The sequence below is a fragment of the Argentina silus genome, assembly GCF_951799395.1.
Source record: "Argentina silus genome assembly, chromosome: X".
Classification (NCBI taxonomy): Eukaryota; Metazoa; Chordata; class Actinopteri; order Argentiniformes; family Argentinidae; genus Argentina; species Argentina silus.
This window is the reverse complement of record NC_139653.1, coordinates 11,931,415-11,958,411: the sequence shown is the minus strand read 5'-3', so window position 1 is coordinate 11,958,411 and position 26,997 is coordinate 11,931,415. Positions and strand designations below refer to the sequence as shown.

Sequence of the window (26,997 nt, the reverse complement as noted above, 5' to 3'; positions counted from 1 at the left end):
GATTGTACTTTCAGTTGGTTCACCATTCTGGTTTGTTTTGTTGCACATAAACATAAAAAATAGCTCTGAGCTAAAAAAAACATGCTTGTTAAAAGGCCCACTGCAGTCAAAATTCAAATTTTCCTGTCTTTTGAATGTTCTTTGGTATATTGAATGAACACTAAGAAAACGTGAAATGTATTTTTTGCGTCGTTTTACAAAGCTAACATTTTGAAAACTGTTTTGAGCTGTTTCTTGAGGTTGTGGTATTGGCCTTTGTTTTAATGTTAGAAATGGCTTCAGGCTACATCTTAACGGTCCCTCCTAAATACCTCTTCACCCCCACTACCCCCCTGTACAAGTTTCTCTCCTTAAAAAAAATCTTTCTTCTAGTATTGTGACTGCTTATGGCCCCTGGTCCGAGCATTGATTACTTTATCTTATGATGACTGAATGACAGATGATTCACTTACTTAAACAAATGTATTTGTTATAAGTCTCTTTGGATAAAGGCGTCTGCTAAATGCCATAAATGAAATGGGTTTCATTTGAATAGCCAAACACCCTTAGTCCTTGTGTGTTAAGCATACTCTATGCAGTAAAAGTAAATGTGCATCCACACCTGATAATAGTTCTGAAGTGGCCTAGTTAGCTAGCTGGTTCTCAGAACATAAATTGATTTCAAAAGCTGACGTCTGCAAGCTTGAGAACTATTTGAATTAGCCACTACCATTGGGATACATGCAGGGCTCTATCTGTTGCAGTTGCTTTGCATTTTCAAGGTATTCCCATTCAGGTTCAGACACAGGTTCATACATGGCTAAAGATCTGGCTGGCTTTGCGCCATTGTGTTCACTAGCTACTGTCATTTCATGTGGTGGGGTTTGTTTTGGTTCTCGTGAAAGTCTCAAAAGTCTCAGACAATCAGGGCTGTGGAACATTAATATGAATGACAATGACTTTTTTGAAACATAATGAACCAGCCCTCAGTTGACATCAAGGTACTGTACTATACAGTAGTGATGAGTAAGCCGATGACATAAGGCTCAAACTCTTCTGTTTTGACACCATGCAGTGCATTGCACTACTGATGGTGCACCTGTGTATCCTAATGCTGCCAGTTGCACATAGCTTTGTGGTAGCAAGCAGCACTTGTTCACACTGTACTGTACCACAATCATTCATCACCATCCACGATTACCCAAATTGAACCTGGTGTTGTTTCAGATGCAGGTGGTGTGTTAGATGTGGTGCCTGGACTGTGTGAGGGTGTTTATGTGTGCCAAAAGATTTGACACCTTCTGTCCCCTACATGTTCACTGTCCCCTGCAGACAGCACACACACTTGTGGACATCATGAAGCCCTCCACATATATTGTATACAATCCTACCTTTCAAACACTTTACTGCTAGAACTTTCCATTAGTATGTTTCCATACTGTACAGAATATTGAATTAGTTCAAAGATCTGAGATCTGCAAAGTCTTATCACATATGTCTTATAGATTGGCTTAGAGATACAGCATATGTCTTATAGACTGGCTTAGAGATACAGTATATGATTCATGGGTTATGGGTCATATCCTCATAGTAAGAGGGTCTCTAAAGCCCTTGTTTTTACAGTGTGTTGTGTTGTTGTGTTGTTGCCAGGGAAAACCTACAGCTAAGATCAAAACTTTTGTGTTGCGTGAATTCCTGCTCCTGCTTCGTGACTGTGTGTTCCACTATCGCCACCACAGACACACTGCTACCATCAACCACTGAGGTTTGTCAGATCTCTGCCACCCCCCACATCTGAGTTTCAGGCAGCCAATACATATTTTCCTTGTCCAAAGTTATTTGATGGGGGCTGCATACTTTGTTAATACCACAACGATTAAAGAGAGCTCGAAAGAGAAGGAGAGCTCTAAATGAAAACAGAAGAAAATTCGGAAAGTATTCAGACCCCTTCACTTTTTCCACATCTTGTTGTGTTATAGACTCAATTAAAATGGATTAAAAAAAGAATTTGCCATCAATCCACATACAATACCCCAGAATGACAAAGCAAAAACAGGTTTTTAGAGATTTCAGTAAATGTATTAAAATTGAAATACACATAAGAAAATGTTCTTGTACATAAGTATTCAGACCCTTGGGTATGACACTCTTTAAAATGAGCTAAAATGTAAAAATGTCATCAACAAATCACTCAATAAGTTGAATTGAGTCCATCTTAATGCAAGGATAATAGTTAATGTAATTTTGGAATTAATATCTTTGTTTTTATAGGGTCTCTGATTTGCATAGGAATCAATTACATACTTACAACAGGCAAATTATTTTAATTTAATCCATTTTAAATTGAGTCCATAACACAACAAAATGTGGAAAAAGTGAAGGGGTCTGAATACTTTCCGAAGGCCCTGTATGAGAGCCTTATTGCCATGTTAAGTTTTTGACCTGAATTCTTTGTTGTAGGACAAATAAATCAAATTTTTATAGCACACACCGATATCTGTACTGTCTGGCTTTGTTTTGTGCAAGGTTGCTGGTGGGTCAAAACTCCAAACCTGATTTAAGGGGACTCAGCCCCAGTGCATCTGTTCCCAGTTTCACACCAAAGCTGTCAAGCCAAGACCTCAGGGGAAACAAGCCACACTTAAACACACTGGACTGAATACTGTATCTGTTTTGTGGCTCATACACTGATATATGACATCATATATATATTGACATCACTGATATATGACAATTGCAGCAGTCTTTGTATTAGCACATCCCTTATACTCTTTGAGCCAGTGTGTTTTTATATTTTTAGGCCAGGAGCACATGTCATGTTTTTGACACATTGCATTGGAGTAAGCACCGTGTTCAAACACATAGCCATTATTAACTCAATCATAGCATGCTAGTGAACTAAACTGGTCCTCTCTGCCAGAGTCACCACTTGCAGTTGGACTGCCCGGGATACAACATCAAAGAAGAAAGTTCATGCAAATAACTTGTATCCCATGTACTGTAGCTAGCACTCAAACTCACAGCCCAAAGTTTCTGGCTCTCTCCTTCTCTGCAAGCAATGAGTACACGCCCCACAGTTGGCAGTCAGACAGGACTATGGATATTTTCCCAATGACTAGTGGGAAAATATCCATTTTTAAATATCATGCCTCAAAATGAATTACTTATTTTATTTCAAATGACAGGGCCACTTTTTCACTAGCGTGCTTCCCTGTGCCAGGCCCTTGCTCACTTGGTTCAGCACTAGCAGAGCTTTTGCTCATTAATATAGCCAGTGGGAACTTAGAACATAGCAGAAGCACAAAATAATGCTGATTTCAATAAGATTCCGGGAAGCGAAAGTGAATCCATGCCATGCTTCCCCAGGCTAATTGGTGGTTTAAGTCTCCCAGTTTGAAGTTTGGGTGATTTGCAGAAGTGGTTAAGTGTTTCTGGGCCTAGGTTGAGATTTTTGCATTGTTTATTTGTATCATGTGTTGTTGAGGTTCCCATGGTAGCTTGAGTTTACATTCTTTTATGCTGACTACTCACCAATGAATATTCAACTAAGCCTTCTCTTCTTTTTCAACTTCCTTGAGAGTTCACTATTTCAACAAGCAAATACTTTCCATCTCTTACCTTTGATTATGTTAACCATCAGTGAAACAACTTCATATTGACAGAGAAGTTGTTAAATAGAAGTTAAAGTGTTTAACTATAGTTTTTTTTGTTTTAATGGGATACTGCCCATAGCTTTTGGCTAGCCTGTCTGGGGAGACGTGGACAGATGGTTGTGTGTGCTTGACTGAGCTTCTTCACTAGAACTGAGCTCATGGAGTTCTGTTTTCCTCCATTTGCAATGCTCAGTTCATTCTGACTGCTATGCTGTCAAGCATCACCCAGACTCCTACATTTTCAATATCCTGAGTAGAAAAAAGCGAGGGCAGTAAGAGGAATAGGAGCAGCCTAGAGAGAAGCAGTTGTGTGTGTGTGTGTGTGTATCGGGGGGGTTAAGCTGTGGAGACAGGCAGGTATTTCACACCACTTTGACTGAAGGGGGAATATCACACAGCATTTTTTCCTTTAAACCTGTGTTTGCATAACAGGCTTCCCCCAGTCCAGTGCTCTCTGGCTGCATGTCTGGCTCTCTTGGCTGTTTAGACTGACATACTAGTGCCAAGGTCCATATCCGTCCTTCCAAGCCAGACACGCACTGACACCAGCTTATCTGGTTTGTATACTTTTCCTAGCTGACTCAGGTTGAGAAATAAACACCTCAGGGAGCCAATCTTGATATTGATATTGGTGTTGTTTTTGCTGAGGTGGCGCAAGTTCACCAAAAAGCTACTCACCAAAAGACCTTTGCATGACTCATGTGTCCTAGACAGCTCTATAACTAATATTTCAAACTGCATTAAAATACTGAGTACAGTGAATTTAATTGAATCAAACCATTCTAAAAAGGCCCACATTAGAGTATGTCCTCGTCATCATCCCAGAGAGTTCAGTGGTTGCTGAAAAGACCCACATCAGCAGAAAATGGTGGTATATCATGTCACATGTTAGCATCCTTTAGCATTGCCTCGTGAACCACACAGGAACGCGGTCTGGGCCTGCAGCCAGAACCTTGTGGCGGACCTGTGCCCAGCTTGTGGTCCATGCCACGTGGGCCATTCCTCATGCCTCAGCCTATCCGTACAGCCACAAACACAGCTTTAACCTCCCAGGCTCCTTCATATCAATCTTTTCCCTCCCTGCCTCTACATTAGTGAAACCCTCAGGGCTCTATTTTCAGCTGGGGCAAAATTAGACAAAAAGTCCAAATGCAGGCATAATGGTAGCAGTGGTGCACTGTCTTGCCAGCGCTCAGGTGGGTGGAGTAACAGTAAAATAGGCGTGTTCATGACAATGAGCAGGTCAAGTGTCATCAGTTGCGCTGAAAAATTCTGGCCTTGAAAATAACAGTAATATATCAGACACACCCTCTAGTGCCACCATCAGCACCCTCAGTCTCCCTTCTATCCATACCATATGAGCAGATGGTGCAGAGTCGACTGTTCATCAGATGTTAAGACCCCAGACTCTTCCCTTCTCCAGCCAGCCTCCAGTGGTTTTCCTCTTCCTACCACTGTCATCATTTATCAAATGCCTCAGATTCCTTCCTGGTGCTGTCGCTCCTGTCACAAAGACTTCCACCACACTGTGCAACACATGTGCAACAGCAAAATGACACTGCTCTGTTTGGGTTCTACTGCTGTTATACTTGATTATTGGTTCCATATAATCATGAATACACACTGTAGAATAAACTACTGGTCGATCACTACATCACGTTTTTGTGCTGTTTAGGGTCCAACTTCACCAATGCCCTTACGGCACCGTAACGTCTCCTTAACGTCAAGTGCAGTTCAACAACTCACGGTGATCTATGAGACATGCTAGACAGCATGTCTGCAAAACGAGGCTCGCTTGAAGCAGGATAGTTTTACACTTTGAGTCTATTTTCCTTCGGCAGTGAGAGTATTGTAGAGGTGTAGATGCAGAGAAAGGAAGACATAATATCAAATCTAAATTCACAAATAACCTAAATTATTAATAAAACTAAGTAGGAAAATTGTACAAATCACCCTGCACTCACTGAAAAATTTGGTATCATATTTTAGGCTTGTATTAAAAAAAGATAAACAGTGCTGATGCAATTCTTGATGTCATGCATGTATAGTCTACTTAAAATGATTGGAATTGCAGATTAGTTGTTGAGGTTTCAAGAATATAGCCTCCCATTATGAAGTATCAGATAACTTCCCTTCATGACATATAGCCTATTTTGTCATCAGATCAACGTTTGTTCGTCTCGATCTTGGTGCAGCAACCTGAAAACCACGTAAACGGAGCTATGATGGTACACTCTCATTTCGGTGTTTGTAGTGTTGCGGCGTTAGGGTTTTCTGTGGAGAGGCCTACTGCTACCATGCCACTGGAATGGGTATGGGTAAATACCACTGGTGTGTAACAACAACAAAGCTTGTGACAAGGAAAGCCATCTGAATTCAATTTACTGCATCCCATGGAACTATGCAAATGGATATACAATGCCATCAATAGGTATTCATGCCTCTGGACTTTTTCCACATTTTGTTCTGTTACAACCTGACTTTAAAATAGTTTTAATTGATTTTTTGTCACTGATCTACACAAAATACCCCAAAATGTCAAAGTGGACTTTTTTTCTTTGACTAATTCATTACAAATGAAAAGCTGAAATGTCTTGAGTCAATATAGTGGGCCAGTGGTTAATAGGTTCACACCGCCATAGCAGCACAAAGTGGCGACAAGAGCTGTGAAGGATGTTTCAAAAGAGAATGGTTTGCCTCACCAGCTTGCTTTATTAGATAGATTGGCAAAATCAAGTTTATTATTGCAGCTCATGAATTACAGAGATGAACAGTGGAAATGATTTAAATATCAGGTTAGTTTAATGAGGACAAAGCAATGGGACCAACTCGTATCTATTCATATCGTCATCATGCATTCTCTCACAGTGCAGAGAAGCAGGGGAAATGTTTTAGCGCAATCTGATATGAATAAGTGCATGTCGGCTTTAATAATGCAACGTATTGATTACAGAATGAAGTTAGGCGTTTTCATGCGAGACAGCAGTAATGATTTTGGGTTTCAGTAGGATTGAGACTGGATAGAATATACCTAAAATATTGTGAGGGAGGTGATGTTATCCTTGGATAAACCTTAAATTAGAACAAATCATGTCTTCATGGACTTCATAAAATGATATCAGACATGGAATATATGTGGCAGTGTGTCTGTGAAATTGCATATTAATTCATCCATAGCGATATAATGTTTCTCAGTTGATTCCACGCATTTCAGCAGTAGGCTATATGGACACAGCACGCTCACACAGCAAAGAGCAGTTTGTGTCATTAATTTTCCGCTCTGGCACCGCAAGTTTCACATGATGAAGCTTTCATGAATTAATCAAAAATGTTTACATGCCATGTGCAATGACCAGAATAAGTATTTTAGAGATACAATTTGAATGCTGAGTACAATCCAGTCCCACTCCTCACCTAGAACACTAAATTTCTTCATTTAACGAATTCCGTCCATAGAACATTAACATGCAAACATTGATTTTACTGTAGCCAAAATGCAATTGCATATTGTAGAGAACTGTTATCAATTCTATTTTCACATCTAGAAAATAATAAAATGGTTGTCATTTATTCAGGGACACTTTAATGAAAAGCTGACTACCGACTATCTAATCAATGACAAATGAGGCTAAATCATCAATGCTGGATTTGCACTAAACGTAATGCTTTGTAGTAAAACCAAATAAACACATTTCAAGCCACTTTCTTTGCTGTATCACTTGAATTCATTGTTGCAAACACAATTATGGATGTGAAAAAGATTTTCTTTCATTAAGGGATTACTTTTGGCCACTTTTTATATAGCCTAATTTTGCAGAGTGACTGGGATGATCTTTTGAGGTGCTTTTTCCTCTCAGTCATTCAACTTTGTAGATTTTTGTAAGTCTTCCCAGGCCCCAGGGTAGCATTCCTGAGCAGTTTTGTTCCTCTCCATTTGCTCAGTTTGTAATGACAACCTCATCTACACTGTGCAATTGATTCGTAAGCAAATCAGAAACCCTATAAAAACAAAGATATGCATTCAGAAATCACATGGACTATTATCCTTGCACTCAGATGGACTCAATTCAACTTATTGAGCGACTTGTTCAAGACATTTTTGCATTTGAGCTAATTTTAGGAGTGGCATAGCAAAGGAGGTGAATACTTATTGACTCAAGACATTTCATTTTTTCATTTTTCATTAATTTGCGTAGATCAGTGACAAAAAAAATACAAATAAAATAATTAAATCTGTTTTAAAGTCAAGTTGTACAATGCTGTACATGACTCTATAGTTCACTTGTAAAAGGTCAAATTTGGTTTCAATAAGTATTGCATTTGACAATGTATGTTGTGTGTTTGACCAGTCAATAGCCTCTCTCTAACCTCAGTGTGAAAACATCTCAAACATCCTTTTGTTTGGAATCTCACTGCAAGGTTAGAGAGGTGAACTTGTTTCTCTGAAATAGTGTTCACTGTTAAAGTGATGTCATGGAATATAGTTAAAATGATATGTGTTACATCTGCAACATGTTCTCTGCCTTCAATCCTGGTTGCAAACATTTCTATCAATGTTGGCTGCTCCTATTAAACACAGGTTCCAAGCTTATCACTGTTTTCTAAACAAGTTTATAGTATCTGTAAAAAAGAAAGTGTCAATGAATTGTCATAATGAACAATGAATGGTGTACAAGTGATTTATTTATGAAACAAGATAATCTCTTTTAAGTAAAACACTTACAAACAATGGTTTGTAGAAAATGTCGATTTTACAACACATGAATACCAGAAACAATTTACATTTGTGCATTGCAAAATCCCCAACAAAATATAACAAGCTAGTAACAAACCACAAAAAACAAAACAATAAATGCTATACAGACTCACAACAACTAGTAGCTATACACTGCAAATTCCTTGATCCATATGATGCGACCAAAAGTTACAAGAAACCTTTGTGATTTACTTTGTGAAATACTGTAGATTTTAGAATCGCCTTCATCTGGTTTAATTTTCACTCACTCAAAACAGAAAGTTCCCAATGTCTTTTTGAGTGAACCCTGGCATATGAAAGTCACATTTAGTGTAAAATGCTCCCCCACACACAATGCATAGATGCCTAAACCTCAGACCATCAGTTGTCAAGGTCAGGGATGCTGTGAACATTTAACATAATGAACATTGTGGCTCTCTCACACATACTACTACTACAACTAACCTAAACACGACATTCTTACATCACATCAACTCTCTGTGCCTCAACACTCTTGGTTTTATAAATACATATCTCATAACGACAGCATTGTCTTCTATATTAGATCTGAGTGAAGTGGCCAAATGTTTCTGACTGTCTCTTGAGAACTTACTTAATGAACATATCAATTGAGTAATGCATGACATAACACTGCATATTACACAAAGCTTGTGATAGTGTATTTTATCTTGATGTTTGAGAAATTTGTAGGTTGTATTCAACAATTATCTGTTGTACTTCAAATGTGAAATTGCATCAGTGTAAACAAATAAATAATTATTTACAATCTCTAACAAAAAAGCAAACAAACAAACATGACCAAATCGGATAACATAAATAATTTACAGAAGAAATTATAATACAGACTTAGTATGAACATCTTGAACCAAACTTAAAAATGCTATAAAATGGTCTCATGGCTTACAGATGTAGACACATTTTCAAATGAGGAACTCTAGACCCTTTTGACAAAACTGCATTCAGTATGGTGAGAATCTATAAAAAAAGTAACTTTGCCAAAGTTAGCTACTGTACATCAATGTGCTTTGGTGTCAATCAAGAGTTTGGCAGATTAATTAAGATTGAGCCAAATGTTCACTGCATGGCTAGAATTGCAGAGGTCAATGCAGAGACCTTTAGATGCTGGACATGAAAGCCTTGACATTCACTGAACATGTACTGAGCTGCGGTCTGTCCCAGCACATACAATATTGATGTTTATTAAAAAATATAGAGGAATGTTATATAAACATTTGCATGTACTGCATTAAGTCAATTCAAAGCTGTAGAAAATAGAAAATATAGGAGAAAATGACAAAAGTGGTTGTACAAAGAATCCCTATAATATGTTGACAACATTGGTTACTATTCCTTTTTAGGCTTTTTTAAGGCTTTTATTTGTCCACTCTCATCTGTTTTCACTTCCCACGGAAATGTCTTTCATGTAAGGCACTCAGGAAAATGGAAATGGCCATGGTTTCCTCTTCTATGGATAGTTACAGGCAAAGTAGAAGGTCCTATGGTCTTTGAAGAGTAAAGCTCAATTTCATTGATTGAAATGACAGACAAGCAAAGATTTGGTGATGAGGTTAGTATCTTTTGCCCTCTGATTCAATTATCTGGAGAAAAAAAATGTGGAAACATAGCATTATATACTCACAATTAGCTAGTTTTCTACAACAAAGCTTGAACATAAAAGTAGATTTAGCTTCAATAGCCAAGTGCAGAGTTGTAGATTATGTCTACACTATAGGTCCTGAAAATGTAAGATTGCTAATGTATTCAATGCTTTTGCAGGCTGACAGTGCCATGTGGCACCAAGCACCAAGTTCAGCAAATGTTTTCAATGAGCTGCAGTGCAGCGTTATGTTGTGAGGACCTATACTGTGTCTACGACTCTGGCCAAGTAATGCCTTGTGTGCATCAAAAAAGCAACAACAACAACAACAACAACAACAACAACAACGTGATTAAATTTTTCTAGTATTTGTGATCAAATCCATACATACAGCCTTTTTCAAAGTGTGTAAGTCATTGTAACCAGGCAAGGTGACAAGCAGCAACAAAGCGTGACTGTTTTTTGTTAAAGCCGACACAAAACAGAGACTCCTTACTATTGTTACCAGATGAACACAGTTGGAAACTCCGGCTTATCTGAATATTGGAAAAGATGTTGAAGGTTTAAAAACCCATCTGAATTTGTCCAAAAAAAGGAGAGAGCTTTTACATACACCAAACATTCTTCTTACTAAGCATAAACAGGAAGACTACTTACCTCTGCACTCGTATTTCAGGTCGGAGAAGAAGACCAGCTCCTGGGAGAAGACAAACAGCCCTAACCGTCCTCCAGCAAACGTCTTATCGTACACTGGTCCTGAGTCTGCCAAAATCTGTTTACCTTCATAAACCACAACTCTGGAAAACACACAGAAGAGGGCTTGGATTTAACAGTGTACTCCTGGTACTGCCATCATCAAGGTGTATGTGTACAGTATGTAACACAGCTGTGTAGTGCGTGAGTCTGCTCACCTGATGAAACCAGTCTTTGGTCTGTGGATCAGGTGCCACCTGTAGGCGGTGTAATCTTTCCAGCCAATGTTCTTTGGGTCATGCCAAAGAGTGCGCACCTGTGAAGGAGTGGAGTGTATGTTGAAAAGGGGGGCAGCTATGATATGATGTTTATGATTTTCTGTCACTCTAGTGTAGGTTGCCATTCTAGATGGTAGCTTACCTGTCCATTAGTGTTACCAGTGTGCCACAGGGCATTTCGGAGATTCTCCCCGGTGCCTGTGGTAGAGTTGACCACTTTGAGAGAAACCCCAGAGATGCCAAAGGCCTTGGAGGGCTTGTCTTCCCAATAGGTCTGTGTGATCTGCTTCCACATCACAACATAGAAGCGCCCGCTTGACTGGTACCCGAAAACGAAGCCTGCATAGTCATCATCCCGGTCTGTGTTCACGTAGAATGTGCCACTGAAGTCCACTGCATTGAACTCATCAAAGCCTGGGATGGCGGGGTAAACATGTCAATACGTATAGTGCTATTCACAGAGTATGAATAGTTAGGCATTGTGTACTGTATGCCGGTATGTAACATCTCTAAACGGAATGCTTTTACAACCTAAGGAAGAATACACTGTAGAAGTGTCTGAAGTAATCCTGCTCACCTACTGCAATGCCAGGGTCAGAGTTGGCAGTCTGCACCAGCTCTTTGCCCTGATGTCTGACCACCCAGTTAGGGTCGATCTGTGTGGTTCCCTTGGGATCCAAGTGGACCATCTGGAACTTCCTGAAGTCAGTGATGCTGATAGCATTGTTCTCTGGGCACACGTCAAAGATGTCTGGGATGTTGTCGTTGTCAAAGTCATCTTTGCAGGCATCTCCCCTACCATCACCTGTTGATAAAACCCCCAGAAATATTCAGTCAAAATACAGAGGCACAGTGAATATACACATTCTATACATCTTATTCTGAATCTTTACCTCAAAAACAGGCTGTCTTTTCTAGAGACTGAAATATAAATCGTTCTTCTTTTCACATTAAAGGTAATGTTGCAAAATTCCCACTGCAGGGAGGACTAAGATGCTCTATCTAGTTTTCTTTAAAACAGAATGGAAAAAAAGCAGTTCTTCCCAAGAAGCCAGCTTTAATATCCCCGCCAAGTCCAATAAGGAACCTCAGCTATCTTTTCATGCCGTGACAACTTCCACTGATACATGTAACTATCTGAGAGTCTGAAGTCTATTCGAAACAGACTCTGGGCTTGAGTGGACAGGGGAGAGGACGCCAGCGTTCAAAAAAGCCCACAACAGAGAAGTAGCTGCCTTTTCTCAACTCTCTAGTTATTGCACAGGGGACTGACCTGATTCTATCAAATAAACACTATCTGATGAGGTGTGAATAGCGTGAAAGCATCTAGCTCTAGGGCCCTCCTTCTCTGCAGCCTGTTTCCAGTAAAATGCACCTAAACAAACTCTAGGTAACCCTGGTGAAATTGGGCACTGAGGATTAATCAAGAGCAAGCACATATGCCCCTTGGAAATAAAAGCTTCATAACCTGGTGCATGCCCTCCTTGGCAACCCTGACCTTTTTTTATTTTGTAACTCTTCCATAACCCACCATATTTCACATTTTGCACTCATTTTGTAGAGGGTGATAGATAGATAGATGTGTGATATTAGCTCAGATATATTGGGATATTATTGGAGTCACAAATCAACCCGTAGCTACTGGCTAATACTCCACAGACAGGCAGCTGCAGCCTTGAGCAGGGCAGGCCAAGGGAAAAACAGGGGAAGGACATTCAACATGTTGATGCATGGTGTGTGTGTGCGTGTGTATATACACTCACTGAACACTTTATTAGGAACACCTGTACACCTTCTCATGGTGGAGGTGGTGTAATGGTGTGGGGAATGTTTTCTTGGCACACTTTGGGCCTGTTAATACCAATCAATCATCGCTTCAATGTCACAGCCTATTTAAGTATTGTTGCTGACCATGTGCATCCCTTCATGGCCACAATTTATCCATCTTCTAATGGCTACTTCCAGCATGATAATGCACCATGTCACAAAGCAAAAGTCGTCTCAAACTGGTTTCATGAACATGACAATGAGTTCAGTGTTCTTCAGTGGCCTTTCCAGTCACAGGATTTGAATCCAATAGAGCAAAGGTAGGCCCTACCCAGTATTAGTATAGTGTTCCTAATAAAGTGTCCAATGAGTGTATGTGTGTGTGTGTGTGTGTGTGTGTCTGTCTAATTGTCTGTCTGTCTGTCTGTCTGTCTGTCTGTCTGTGCCTGTGGCTAGCACACTCGAGTGGTAGCAGCCGACCTCGAAACTGCATCAGAGGCTAAAGCATTTTGACCTGAACTCCCAAACCCCCCCCCCTCACCATCCAAGTCCAGCTGGTCTTCATTGGGGGTCAGTCTGCAGTTATCCTTATCATCGGGCACACCATCATTGTCATCGTCATAGTCACAGGCATCCCCTTTGCCATCCTTGTCATGGTCAGCCTGGTTCGAATTGGCGACGTAGGGGCAGTTGTCCAAATTGTTCTGGTGGCCGTCTTCATCAATGTCCTGGTTGTTGTCACATTGGTCTCCAACCAAGTCATTGTCTGTGTCAGCCTGTTGGACAGATAACCATCTTGAAAAAATCCTAACCACAGTTTTCATAGACCAATACCTTTTACCTCTCTGTCTCTACTTATTATACTTCTTGTCCATTGACCCTCACTGTTTCTTACCTGGTCTGGGTTGTGCAACAATGGGCAGTTGTCACACTGGTCACCCACTCCATCCATGTCTGTGTCCTTCTGGTCATTGTTGTACACGTAGGGGCAGTTGTCATGCTCGTTTAGAATTTCTGAAGGGAAAGGGTAGTCATAGTCTTAGACATTTACGGTACTTGCCTGTGCTTGCACATGTCATACTGTATCTGATACCATGTCATAGAGATAATAATGAATCACTCAGCAGAGTTGAGGGCAGAGGTAAATTGCTAATCTGTGCCATGTTGTCATTCCTGATCATATGATTTACTGTCCCAAGCACATATCTAGAAATAAATATTTAATTTTCTAGAACTGATTAATTCTGAGTAGTTCAGTATCAAACTTGATATCAATGCAATATCATTGCATATCATATCAATATCATCATAAGGGCTTGGAAGAGCCTATCCCTGATCTCACTAATATTACAATAATGTCAAAGTATATTGTGAAGTCATTTTGTAAGCGATAGTACCATCTCCATCAATGTCCACTGCACAGGCATCCCCTTCTCCATTGTGGTCAGTGTCAATTTGAGCAGGGTTGTGTTCATAGGGGCAGTTGTCACAGCGGTCACCCACATCATCCTTGTCAAAGTCAAACTGACGGGGGTTGTACAGGAGGGGACAGTTGTCCTGAAAGAGAGCATCAATATGTTTATTAATTAGAGATCCACTTTTGATATCATCGGACCACGCAATGATGATTCATTATATTGGCAGCAGTATAGATTAACACCACAGAGAAGTAATTTACATGTTGATCTATACTTCCACAGATATTTACAGATTTATTTTTATATTTTATTTCCTCACGGAGAAGACATTTGATTCTCTATTCTATAAATCTGCCTGTAAAAGCTCTTACTCTCTCGTCTACGATTCCATCATTGTCATCATCCTTGTCACAAGCGTCTCCTTGACTGTCTTTGTCAAAGTCCTCTTGTCCAGAGTTAGGTAGGTTGGGGCAGTTGTCCTGCAACATTGATTAGAACTGGAATCAATTTATGACATTCACAGAATTGTCCAGGAGTGTCAGAGGCTTGGAACATGTGAACATTTCTTTAGAGAGAAAAAAGCATTAATTTATTAATGGCTTCACAGAATCTATGTCAGACGCTTATGTGTAAATAGACCAAAGGGTTGAGTTAGGTCAGTTTACTGTACCTTCTTGCAGTGATAGGTGGCATTGGCTCCACACACCAAGTTCTGATTGGGCCAGCCATCCAGGTCGGAGTCTTCCCCACAGATAAAGCCATCTCCGGCATAACCAATCCTACACTCACACTTGTACATGGGGTCATTGAAATGGCTGAGGTAGATACACTCTGCAGACCTGTGGCAGTTGTGGGTCTTGTCCTTGCAGGGGTTCTCTGGCTCACACAGCTAGAGAGAGGGACACAGCGAGCATATCACCAAAGTTAACATAATTAAATAATGAACCCATACAATATTGCATCTCTAATACCTTTTGTCTTTACATGGCATGTCATGTTTACTTACTGAGGCAGATTGTGGTAAAAGTTAAGAAAGTCTTTCATTTATTGGAGAGAAGTGTATTTTCAGACAACATAGCTGTTTGAGAATATATACATATACAACTATCATGTGAGTAGGCTACTTCACCTACTGTATACATGCCCCCTGCTATAACCCTGCTGTGCCCTGTGTATTCTGGCATTAGGTAGCTGCAGCTGCCCATCATTATAAACTGATGAACATCATTCTACTCTGGATGCTACTGCATGAACTCATAGAGCATGATGTGTCAGCATGAGAACGCCTTTAATCTGCACTGTGAAATGAGGCTGATCCTTGCCAGCTATGAGGCAATTGCCCTTTCCTCAAATCAACTGGTAAAACGGTGGCGTCAGATCAAAGCCATCCAGTTTTAGAGGGCACTGACAATGGGATTCACTTGGGGTGTTATGCAACATTTGGGCAGAGCGGTGTGCTGAATGATTTTCCAAGTAATCTGTGAAATCAGTTATCAAAGGAGAATGAACATATCCCACAACAGATGTTTTGCCAGTGGTTAATGTCATGACACAGGACATCAAAAAGCAATACATTTGACTTATAAATGTGTCTCTTATCAAACACATATCACCTTGCACTCAGTTATTGAGCAAAAACTATAGAGAAACCCAAAGGCACATGCAAAATTGCTTCCATACCACCTTTGATAAAAGTGTGCAAGCCTTTTAGATTATTTATGCTATGATACATCCTCCACCAGATCAGTCAGGTATGCTACTGTACACTTAGCAACATAATCACAGTCACAAGGCCACAACAATAAGGTGTGAACAGTCTCATCTCCACTTATACTGTAAATAGACTGAATTGAAGGAGAAAAATAGAGACAACTGTAGCAGATGTTTGTTATTAAGGGTTACCAAACTCCAGTTCTGCTACCCCCTCCCCTCTCTTGACTGGGTCAAGGTGTATCACATTTATGTACAGTGGCCGGGGGGCCTACCCTACAGCACTGTGCACGCACACTCCCAGAATTAAGGCACTAAATCAACATGGGCTGCCGCTCCCATCAGGCATAAATATTGGGATCTGACATGCGAAAAGATGTATGACTTTCAACTGCCAAATCAGTGTTCAAGTATAGGTGTGTATTCTATGAGCCTAAAGATGACCTTGAATGAAGTACCTGTTTGTTCTTCTTGGCAGCGTCCACTCCCATGCCGAATGGCTGGGTGCCCTTGTATCTAGGAGGGCAGGGTAGGCAGTGGTACCCTGGGTCAGTGTTGATGCAGCGCGGTGTTCCACTCACTTTATAGCAAACATCAGAGACCATGTCACACTAGGGAGGAAGGGATCAGAAGGAGAACCAGGGTCATTGACTCTAATATGATTTAGTTACTGTGTGCTGAGAGTAAAATGCATATCTGTAACATCCAGTTTCTTGTCTTCTATCGTTTACCTCGTTAATATCTTCACAGTAGGTTCCGTTGCCACGGAAACCAACAGGGCAGGGCCCACACTCCCAGGAGCCATCAGAGGCACTGTTGCAGTCCACCCCACCAAAACATGGGTTGGACAGACAGCCGTCTGGAAGGGAGTCATAAAAGATTAATAAATAAAACAACAGGAAATAGTTTACTTATCAGGACCTGACTAAAGCTTGGTTTGGACAGTGATAAGGCTTTATGATATGGTTATGTATATATTTGTTTTGCTTTTCTTTTTTTTCTTACAAATTTTCTATATTACTTCATGCACTTGAGCATTTATAAATGTCATAAATTATTGTTATTATTATTATTATTATTATTATTATTATTATTATTATTATTATTATTATTATTATTACTACTATTACTATATTACTACATTGTGGTTCTGAACACTGATATTCAGTTTAAAAGTCCCTGGGGGGCTTTTTTTTAAACAGCAAAAGCCGGTTGCTAGTCAAACCAAGTTGGCTGTCACAACGATGGATTACCATGTGCAGATATCAGAAATCTACTCAGACTTTGTTATTAGAGCCCTTATCACAGTTATGCTAACATTAGATAATATAACTGAAATGGAGAAGGGGAGGGGTGGGTGATGCTGACTAACCGATAGGACATTCCTTTTTGTTGCAGGCATCGGTGTCTTGGGCCTCCCCGGGACATTTCTTGCCGCCATACTGGGGATGAGGGCTGTTGCAGACACGGGTTCGACCCTTAATGCCACCATCACAGGTTGCAGAACAGGTTGCCCATGGAGACCATGGTCCCCAACCACCATCAACTGCACATGGACACCAATTAAGCAGTTAACAGACCATCAGAATTAACTTATTACCATAGTCATCATGTAACTTTTAATAATGTGAAACAAAGAGTTACTGTAGTTTTAGGCCTAAGACACAATCTGCAAACACTTTGTATCCATTTTACAGAGTGGCCACTCCACTCTAAGCATGAGAAGCCTGGAACCTATCACCTCAGTGGTGCACATCCTGAGTTAATTTGGAATTAACATTTCATAAAACAGACAGGATGTCAGTCGGGTATGTGACTGTTGCCCCCCCCCCCCCCCCCCCCCACACACACACACACACACCTATACTGTGAGTGAGTGAGTATGGATGTTGTTCCTGTCTGTGTGTTCCAGTGTACTTACTGGGACATGGCTTGGCCTCGCAGCGCTGGGTCTCTCTCCCACTGCCCTCACAATCGTTGCCCCCCAGCTGAGGGACAGGGGCATTGCAGTGGCGTATCCTGGTGATCTGACCTTCTCCACAGGTCACTGAGCAGGAGGACCAAGGTGACCACAAACTCCAACCACCATCCTGGCGAACTGGACACAAACAGTGACGAATCAGTCATACAAAAGATAATTGAATCACATACAAACCTTAAATAGCTACAGTACCAACTGTAGCAAATGGGCGATGAACAATACATTCAAACTTTACAAACCACCTTCATATTCTCTATATCAATCATAGGTAGGCCAGTGGTTCAACTTGACTTTCCATCCAAACAGAGGTAATTGTAGACCAGTGAGTCAGACTGTATTTTAGACCATGACACAGTCAGTCAGCAGCTATCTGTATGTTTTTGTAAGCCCAAAATCAGAGGAACAAAGTAATGTGTATTACAATTAGTCATGCTCCACAAGGTTAACCAGTTATTCATCAACCCACTGTTTATCAATTTAAAAATTTAGTGGAGAAAAAAGGAGAACACAAAACCCACAAAAATCTAATCAAACTACTGGAGTGCTTGGTGGAATTGAGTTCCATATTGTTACAAAGAGAGAGACAGAATGAGAAGAGGTCCTTCTCCAACAAACCCCACCCTAGAAGAACTTCCCTATTTCTATTAAGTCACTCATACGTCATAATGAAACAGCTCTTTGATCTCATCCTGCTGTGTCTCTGACCTTGATCCTTTGTTGAAGCACAATGCAGCCTCTATCACTTTATAAACACATGCACACACTCACATTATGGAAGGAGCAGGCAAATATATCTGTTGCAATGATCTTCTGGACTCTGTTAACATATGATTGTTGCTGTTCTTAGAGATGTGTAAAAGGAATGTGTTTCTGAGCTCCTGCATATAATCTATCCTTTACCTGGTGAAGTGTCATTAAAGTGTGGAATCCCATTTCCAAGAGAGACCTACAGTCCATGAGCAGATACTGTATAAAGTGGTGATGGGAGAGGTTGGCAGCCGAGACTCACCGCGGCTGTCACATTTTCCCAGGCTGCACTTGCGGGTCTGGATGGAGGGGCCAGAGCAGGGGTTACTGGTGGCATCACAGGATCTGCCCCTCTGCTGTGTACCTGTCCCACAGGTCACAGTGCACTCTGTCCACTCAGACCAGGGAGACCAGCCATCCTCACTATCTTTAGCTGGAATTAATTCATAGATTAATTAGCTTTGTATTCCACACAATTATGTTATACACAAATGCACACAGGACATACACTCACAGAGCACTTATTAGGAACACCTGTACACCTTCTCATGGTGGAGGTGGTGTAATGGTGTGGGGAATGTTTTCTTGGCCCAACAATTTGGGCCCGTTAATACCAATGAATCATCGCTTGAATGCCACAGCCTATTTGAGTATTGTTGCTAACCATGTGCATCCCTTCATGGCCACAATTTACCCATCTTCTAATGGCTTCTTCCAGCATGATAATGCACCATGTCACAAAGCAAAAGTCGTCTCAAACTGATTTCATGAACATGACAATGAGTTCAGTGTTCTTCAGTGGCCTTCCCAGTCACAGGATCTGAATCCAATAGAACACCTTTAGGATGTGGTAGAACGGGAGATTCACAGCTTGAAAGTGCACCTGAAAAATCTGCAGGAATTGCGTGATGCAATCATGTCATCATGGACCAGAATCACAAAGGAATGTTTCCAACATCTTGTGGAATCAATGCCACGAAGAATTGAGGCTGTTTTGAGAGCAAAGGGAGGCCCTACCCAGTATTAGTATAGTGTTCCTAATAAAGTCCTCAGTGAGTGTATACAAACACTCATACTGCAAATAGAAACACATAAGAGGTTTTTAAACAACCTTTCTTCTACAGTAACAAATACTCAGTCCTGGCTTTTATTGGACTTCACACACCCATGACATTTATGCAGTTCTTCTCATTGTTGAGAGGTTTAAAAAGCTGACAAAAAAGGATCTGTCCAGGCTGTTTTGATTCCAGGGTTTGCATGACATCATCATTCTAAATCCCACAGTGACCACTTCAGTGTGTGGAAGCATCTAGTATTGGTGGTTAGTTTTTAATAATAAAATCTGTGGTTGGCCCTTAAAAACAAGCTGGCTTTATATAACAGAGCTTTATTATTAAAACTTAATATACACAGAGTGTTGTTTTTCCGGTACTGTATCTTAAAAGTAACAAAGCATAAAATTAACTCTGTGTGTGTGTGTGTGTGTGTGTGTGTGTGTGTGTGTGTGTGTGTGTGTGTGTGTGTGTGTGTGCGTGTGTGTGTGTGTGTGTTTATTGGCCAATGCAATGCCATTCCTTATTGCCATCATGCACAGATGAGTGATTACTTACGTAGACATACGGGGCAACACTCGCCATCAATAAAGGATGGGCTGGCACAGGCTACTGCGGGACATGTAATTTGGTGACAGACAATCTTGGACTCCTGCCATGATAAAGCAGATATTAGTGTCTCTCTTAGCTGTCATATTAATGCTATATTAATGCTATGCCATCTCTTTGTCTTCATGTGTCAATATAACTTCACCCTACCTGGCAGGTACACTTGGTGCAGCTGTCCACGACCCAGTCCTCCTTATCTTCAAACAGTCGGCCATCCTGCCAGCACATGTTCTTTTCCTTGGAGTTCTTCATCTTCCCCAGAGCCTCCTTCATGACTGTGTTCTCCTCTGTCTGAGGTTACAGCAAATGACAGACATACAGTTTAGAAAAAGCTTGGAAAAAAGCTGTCAAAAAACAAGAAAAACATGACAACAAAGGCACAATAAAAAAACCTCTATCCATATGGGGGGAATATGTGCAAACACACTTCATTACATCTTTTCATTAAGTGATGTATGCTCTCTCTGCAGAAACATATTGCTATAACGAAAATGTGAAGGCAGCCATTTAAAGTGTTGTTCAGTTTGCACATTGTAACCTCTGACCAGATTGGAGTTTAAAGGATTCCTGGCTGAGCTTCTGAACACTTGGAAACTGTCAGCAAATGAGCTACTGCCAAAGTGTGTGTGTGTGTGTGTGTGTGTGTGTGTGTGTGTGTGTGTGTGTGTGTGTGTGTGTGTGTGTGTGTGTTTGACTAGAGAGACAGTAGTGTTAGGCTATGAGACACCACTTGGTCTGGAAGAGCCTAAGGGACCCTTCTTATCCCAGCAGTTTTTTCCCAAGGATCATGCCCAGACTCCCTTATTGCCAGGAGGCTCCCAGAGGAAGCGCATGGTCTGTTTAAACACAGCCAGACATTAGGCTGGACCCAATCGCTGCCAAGGGAACACTTCCTATATCCACATGTAACATGCCATAACAAAACTGTCTGACTCCAACTGTCAAGATCAGCCCTGCAGTTCTAGCATGACTTTCACAGGTATGGCATCACCAGCACCTCTCAAAACACTCATGTTTGCCACCAAATCAATGTAGGCTATCTGCTGTCTATATATTTTCTGTCTATATTTTATCATATATTATCATGTTATTATATAATGCCAGGGATTGTACAGCCCATTCTTTAACATTTTTTTTAAACAATAGCTCTCCAGAAAACATGTTCATACACTGATTCAAGATAACAATTCAGCATTCAATTCATACTATAGATAAGCAGATATACACCATATAAACATACTTAAATGTACAGTGAAAGATACAGTAACTTTCCTGACATCAACCTCCCTTCTATTCTATCACAGACCTAGTATAATAACAGCACTTACAGTTGCTAATACATGGATGGAGCACCTACCACTTTCTGCAGGCCATCAATAAGGTTGCCAACTATGACGCGGAGGCCTTTGAGCTCCTGGAACATGGTGCTGAGTTCCTCACAGGAGCGCTCACACATGTCTGCCCCCAGCTTTTCTGTTTTCTGCCCGATAAAGTTAGTGGTGATGGCAGGACTCACGTCCACCATCTCTGTGCTCTCACTCACTGTATTGGCCTCATCTGGACAGAAAGTTTGAGAAAGAGAGGAGGAAAAAGGGAAATGAGAATGAATGCATGATGGAACATTACAAAGGATGATCTACAATGATACAAGAGTGCAACAGAGAAGAAAGTAAAAGGGACTTGATCATGGAATTGAACAATAATTGGCAGTCTTCTACTGAACAATGAGGTCAGCAACATGCTAATAATGGTTCCTTAAACAGATATCCAACAAAGAGAAACTTTCACTTTGGGAAAAGTAGACAGCCATCCATACCAAGTCTATCAAACAGGACACAGAGACTGAAGAGGGGGTGAAATGCACATAAAACGTTCTCAAAATACACATGTGGGTGTGCCGCTTCTGTATGTGATGAGAAAGCCACACCATTGTCATAAATCTTCATTACCCCTGAGATGAGAGGGCAGTCAAGAGTCCTCATAGAAGAGCAGACTATTTGGTTTCATCAGCCACTTCAATTCTACGTGCGTGGGCCTAACAAGCTAGAGTGGGCCATAATGGGTGGAGATGGATTTATAAGAAGCCAATGAAAGGAAGTTGTTTCACGGTCAGCTGCTGCTCGTGTGTCCATTTGTCTCCCCAAGCTTTGGGGAAAAATAACATGGCAAGAGCCAGAGTTCCCTGAGTTCTCTTTCCACAGAGTGCACATGTGGAGCAGGAAGTCAGAGTGGCAAGGCCAACCCATTTGTTTAAACACACTGGGGTGGGTTGATTTGTCTGCCAGCTGTGCACTTCTAACACACTGTGGGCAGATATGCCTTCCACGGGACAGGGCTTCTATGTTTGTAAAAACATACGCTTAATAACCACCCATTGTTTAGAATTCCCCTAATACTCCCCAGAGTTTTGCTGTAGTGCATTATGCATAACTTCTATGATCCACATCGTCTTGCTTGTAATCCTATTGTCCCAATGCATCCCAGTGGTCTCACTACATATGTTTGACATATTACATACTGCTAATACATGATAAACTGTGAAGAGGCATAAGATCTCCACATTGATTAGTAGCCCCAGAGTGTGCCCCTCGAGTCTACAAAAGACCAGAGGAACGCTGACTATTCAGCCAAGAGGTCCATTTGATATCTGCAGCTGTTTTTGGGTCACCCATGTAAATTGCCGTGGATTAATGAGAGCCCAGGGACTCTAAATCAAGCAGTTGTGCTGACCCAGTTTTACATCAGGAGGTCCCATTGCAGCCAATGCTATGTTTTCTTTTCTTTTTTGAATGTCTGGTGGAGTCATTCAAATCTCAGGTATGTGTGTGTGTGTGTGTGTGTGTGTGTGTGTGTGTGTGTGTGTGTGTGTGTGTGTGTGTCTGTCTGTCTCTGGATGTGTTTTCAATTGCTTCCTCTGGATGCATTCACCTTTTTTCTATGAAGATAGAGGGGAAACTGCTTCTCATTAATGTCCAATGTGACAGTTTTTTATGACTGTGATTTGTGTGAGTTTATGAGTGACTTTTGCACTGGCAAAATCTTGGCTCCTAGGACTGTCTAGACACTTTCCAGTGACTGGAAAGCCTTTGTGACATTTGTTAAATATATACGCTTACTCAGCTGGAATTTAAACACACTTGTGATAACTGCAACGCGACAACACACACACACTCACACACACAGCACACACACACACATTCTCAGCGCTCATATGGTTTTGCTTTGTCATGGTCCACAGACACCCGACTTCCAGCATGTAGAGACACTGTATCCAGAGCTGGTGACCTCTGGCTGGATGGTGGAGAAAGACAGCCCAAAGAAAATCATATCTATGGGGGATCTGGACCATCTCAGCAGCCCCCTCTGCATGAGAGCCCTGCTGAGGACCAAAGGGCACCACGCCCAGTGTGAACAAAGCATTTCATGTGTGTGTGTGTGTGTGTGTGTGTGTTTGCCAATGGAAAAAAATGTAAGCATCTGTATCTCCTTTTGTTTACTGTGCACATTGGTTGACCTCACACCACCACACTGACACTGCCGTTTCCATAAACATGATGTAATACTGTAAGATATTTCCATATATCTGATCTACAAGCTTTGCGACACTTAAACGAAGACCAAAAAGCAATATCCAAACAATGGAAGACAGAAATCTATCTTCTAAGTGGTTTGGTCAGGAAATTTGCTATGGTTTATCTGACTGAAATACAGAAACCAAGATATTACATGTGAGGCACGATTGCAGTCACATCTGCATTGAATGGGACTTTAATCTGGGGTTTATGTGAGGACGACTTGATGTCACATCACCAAAATATTCAGAGCGTGCACAACCATCACGATACACACAAGAGTGCTTAACATAGTACAGCATCACATCCTCTCAGTTTATGTCCTTGGGTTACCTCAACATAGCACACCCTATTGGCTGGTTTCAATCAGTTCAAACTAAATATTCAAACCTTCCAACCTTCCAAAACACAATTCTTACCTGGCTTTGTGATCTCACAGCCTTTGTTACGCAGGAGATCATCCACGGTGGTGTCGAAGATGAAGCGCACATTCTGAAGTAAGCCCTGTGTGTTGAATAAGAGACCAGTCACTGTGATTGCGGTTGCAGTAAGTCATATTTACTTCCCAACTCGCCATTAAGGAAGGATCATTGGTTTCTATGATAGCATGCTCTGTGAAATAGGCCTACAAATTATAAATAACAAGCTCAGGAAAAATTGTATGACCTGTCAACAAAACAGTTTTCTGCAAATTAGATGGTTGGTCCTTATAAAGTAAGTTGTTTCTTAAACCTTAATTACCAGTAGGACTATGAGTAGGATATTGGAAGGACCTCCTTGCAACTAAGCAACACACCCTATGAGACCACACAGTAATAAAGTAGAGATGGAAAACTATAGTTGCTCCCTTGGATGTCTAGCAATACAAATACAAAAAATCACAGTCTATGGAGGTTTTTCCCAGACAGTACAGGGAACTCTAGTAACCACATAATCTACACTGTGTAGGAGAGCATAACACTCATACCCTGAAATGGTTCTCGCGGATGGATCCCTTGGCGACGTACATGCGGCTTCCCTCAGCATTCAGGTGTTCATAGAAAGGCTCGTCCAGGATGAAACTGTCTATGAGGCTGCAGCCCACATACAAATTAGCATTCTCTCCATGAACATGAAGGGTGATATTCTTCCACTGCGAGTCAGACAGGTCCACATCCTCGAAGGACACCACATTTTGCGAACCATCTACCCAGTAGACAAGGTCCAGCGTGTTGGCGCGCCCATTAGACACAATTTCAAACTGCCGCCGACCATCGGGGGCCTCCAAACCAATCAGGGTGCCTCGCGACGCACGGTCCTGGCGCATGCTGGCCACGAACACGAAGCCCTCGTTGTTCTGGATTTGCCTTAGCATCTGCTTTAGCACGGGCGCGCTTACTGAGGGTAACTGGTCGAAGCGGATGAAGCGATAAGCAGGTGCTTCTGAGTCTTGGCCCCGGAATTGCTTGGCACCCAGAGTCTTGCGTGTGATATGGCTGATATCAAACAGATCAAACATAGTGTCGTCCTCCAGCTCACCATCTTTTAGGAGTCAGGACAGGGGGTTGTTAAGGGGTATTGTGTAGGGGGAAAGAGCAATTAATTGATGAAACTGCAATATTTTCCCAGTAGACTTATTTAGTAAATTCCATTGCACTAACCAAAAGATAATAACCATGAGATTTCCTAATAGTAGTGTATTACTACTATCTGAAAAGTCTAACTTTGTGCTCCAGTGGCTTTGTGCTCCATTATGCATGCAACATGACATCAACATATACTCAAATTTAGAAATCGAATAAGAGTGGAATCTATTAGCTATTTGACTATGCAGAGACTACATAAAAAGGCAATTGGGCGTTGAGACGTAACGTGGTAATGATGATGGTGATGAAAAAGAAAAGGATGATGTGATGATGGTGAAGAAGAAGAAAAAGAAGCTCATAAGATGGCCTATGTATTTACCTTGAGGTAGCGCTGGGGAGCAAAGAAATAAAATGGGCAGCAAGTAGAGACTTCTCCTGAGTATCATATCTCCTTCAAAACACAAAAGACAAATGCTGATGATCATTTTTCTAGAATGTTATTATTCCGTCATCTGAGTGACTTATAAGTGGTTGCATTTTCTTTTTGTCTTTTTTAATTTTTTAATTTTTTTTATCGCACTGTGAGCTCAGCTGTTAATTAACAGCGCGACAGCCAACTTCTATGTGTGAATAGTTTTTATTTTTTTGTTTTTATTACAACAATAAACGTAGCCTACTTTCATTTACATTTACATGTATGGCATTTGGCATTTCACATTTGTATCCAGGTAAATACCGGTACAGTACCGCTAAAGACACAAACACACATTATAGCAAGAACTGTATATATATATATGACAAAAAAAAACGTGTGTATATAACTTCTAAAACAACGCTCTTCTGATGCATCACGTCAACTGAAATAATTATTAATCAAATAATGCACCAAAATTATTTGCCACGCAGATAGAAAACTATGAAGAAAAATGTACCCATTCTAGGAACTTACCTGGTGAAAGTGCAATCCGTTTAATTCAAGTCAATCAATATCCAACGAAAAATTAGGTTAAACAGGAGCAAATGTTATTATAATAAATATCAAAAGTGTAGTGTAAAGGTGACCTCCTTTAACCCAATGCGTAAAATTTAAAGTCCACTTGGTTTACTAGATCCACATACTTAGGGGCTTGAGCGATAGTGGCTTAGGCACCAACATCCCTCCCTCTTTTATACAGCTCAGTATGATCCTGTCAATCAAGTTTCAGTATGAAATGTTTGGATCCGTTGTTGAGGCCGAATTACATAATTCCGTTCTGATATCGTAATTTGCTCATACCTGTTTACAGGGGCAGTTAGAGGCCACCCATGACCCCTCCTTCTCACTCCTGCCCCAATCCCACCTCTCTATCAAACTCACTGCATTACCAGAGTCGGAGTGGAATCCAGTTTCAGGGAGGAGTTATTTATGGTGATAAAGTGATTGCGAGCATTGGTGCGCACTCGCTTTTGGTCGTCCGGGGAAGTGTAACACTACTCACATCTTTGCTGAGGATATGCGAAAACCGACATAAATTAATTCTGTGTTGATGTAAATTAGGATAACTCCGCACTACTTTTTCAATCCTTTCAAAACACAGATTATCATCATATTATTCAAAAGATTCCGTCAAATTAGACTTT

At 40.9% G+C, this 26,997-nt stretch overlaps 1 protein-coding gene across 1 annotated transcript; it reads right to left on the bottom strand.

Annotated features, from left to right (window-relative positions):
• Positions 1 to 9,310: 9,310 nt before the first annotated feature.
• On the bottom strand, positions 9,311 to 26,392 carry thbs2a (thrombospondin 2a). The gene is made up of 23 exons (XM_083694519.1): positions 26,327 to 26,392; positions 25,757 to 25,828; positions 24,780 to 25,333; positions 24,232 to 24,316; positions 21,598 to 21,797; positions 20,391 to 20,531; positions 20,190 to 20,283; positions 18,842 to 19,012; positions 17,773 to 17,949; positions 17,224 to 17,397; positions 16,583 to 16,710; positions 16,310 to 16,462; positions 14,812 to 15,030; positions 14,513 to 14,620; positions 14,121 to 14,280; positions 13,619 to 13,737; positions 13,265 to 13,499; positions 11,534 to 11,761; positions 11,099 to 11,370; positions 10,897 to 10,994; positions 10,643 to 10,782; positions 10,482 to 10,521; positions 9,311 to 9,986 (listed from the first exon to the last, which is right to left on the bottom strand). Exons 2-22 carry the CDS (start codon positions 25,821 to 25,823, stop codon positions 10,487 to 10,489), a joined length of 3,558 nt encoding a protein of 1,185 aa, XP_083550645.1. The 5' UTR covers positions 25,824 to 25,828; positions 26,327 to 26,392; the 3' UTR covers positions 9,311 to 9,986; positions 10,482 to 10,486.
• Positions 26,393 to 26,997: the final 605 nt, after the last annotated feature.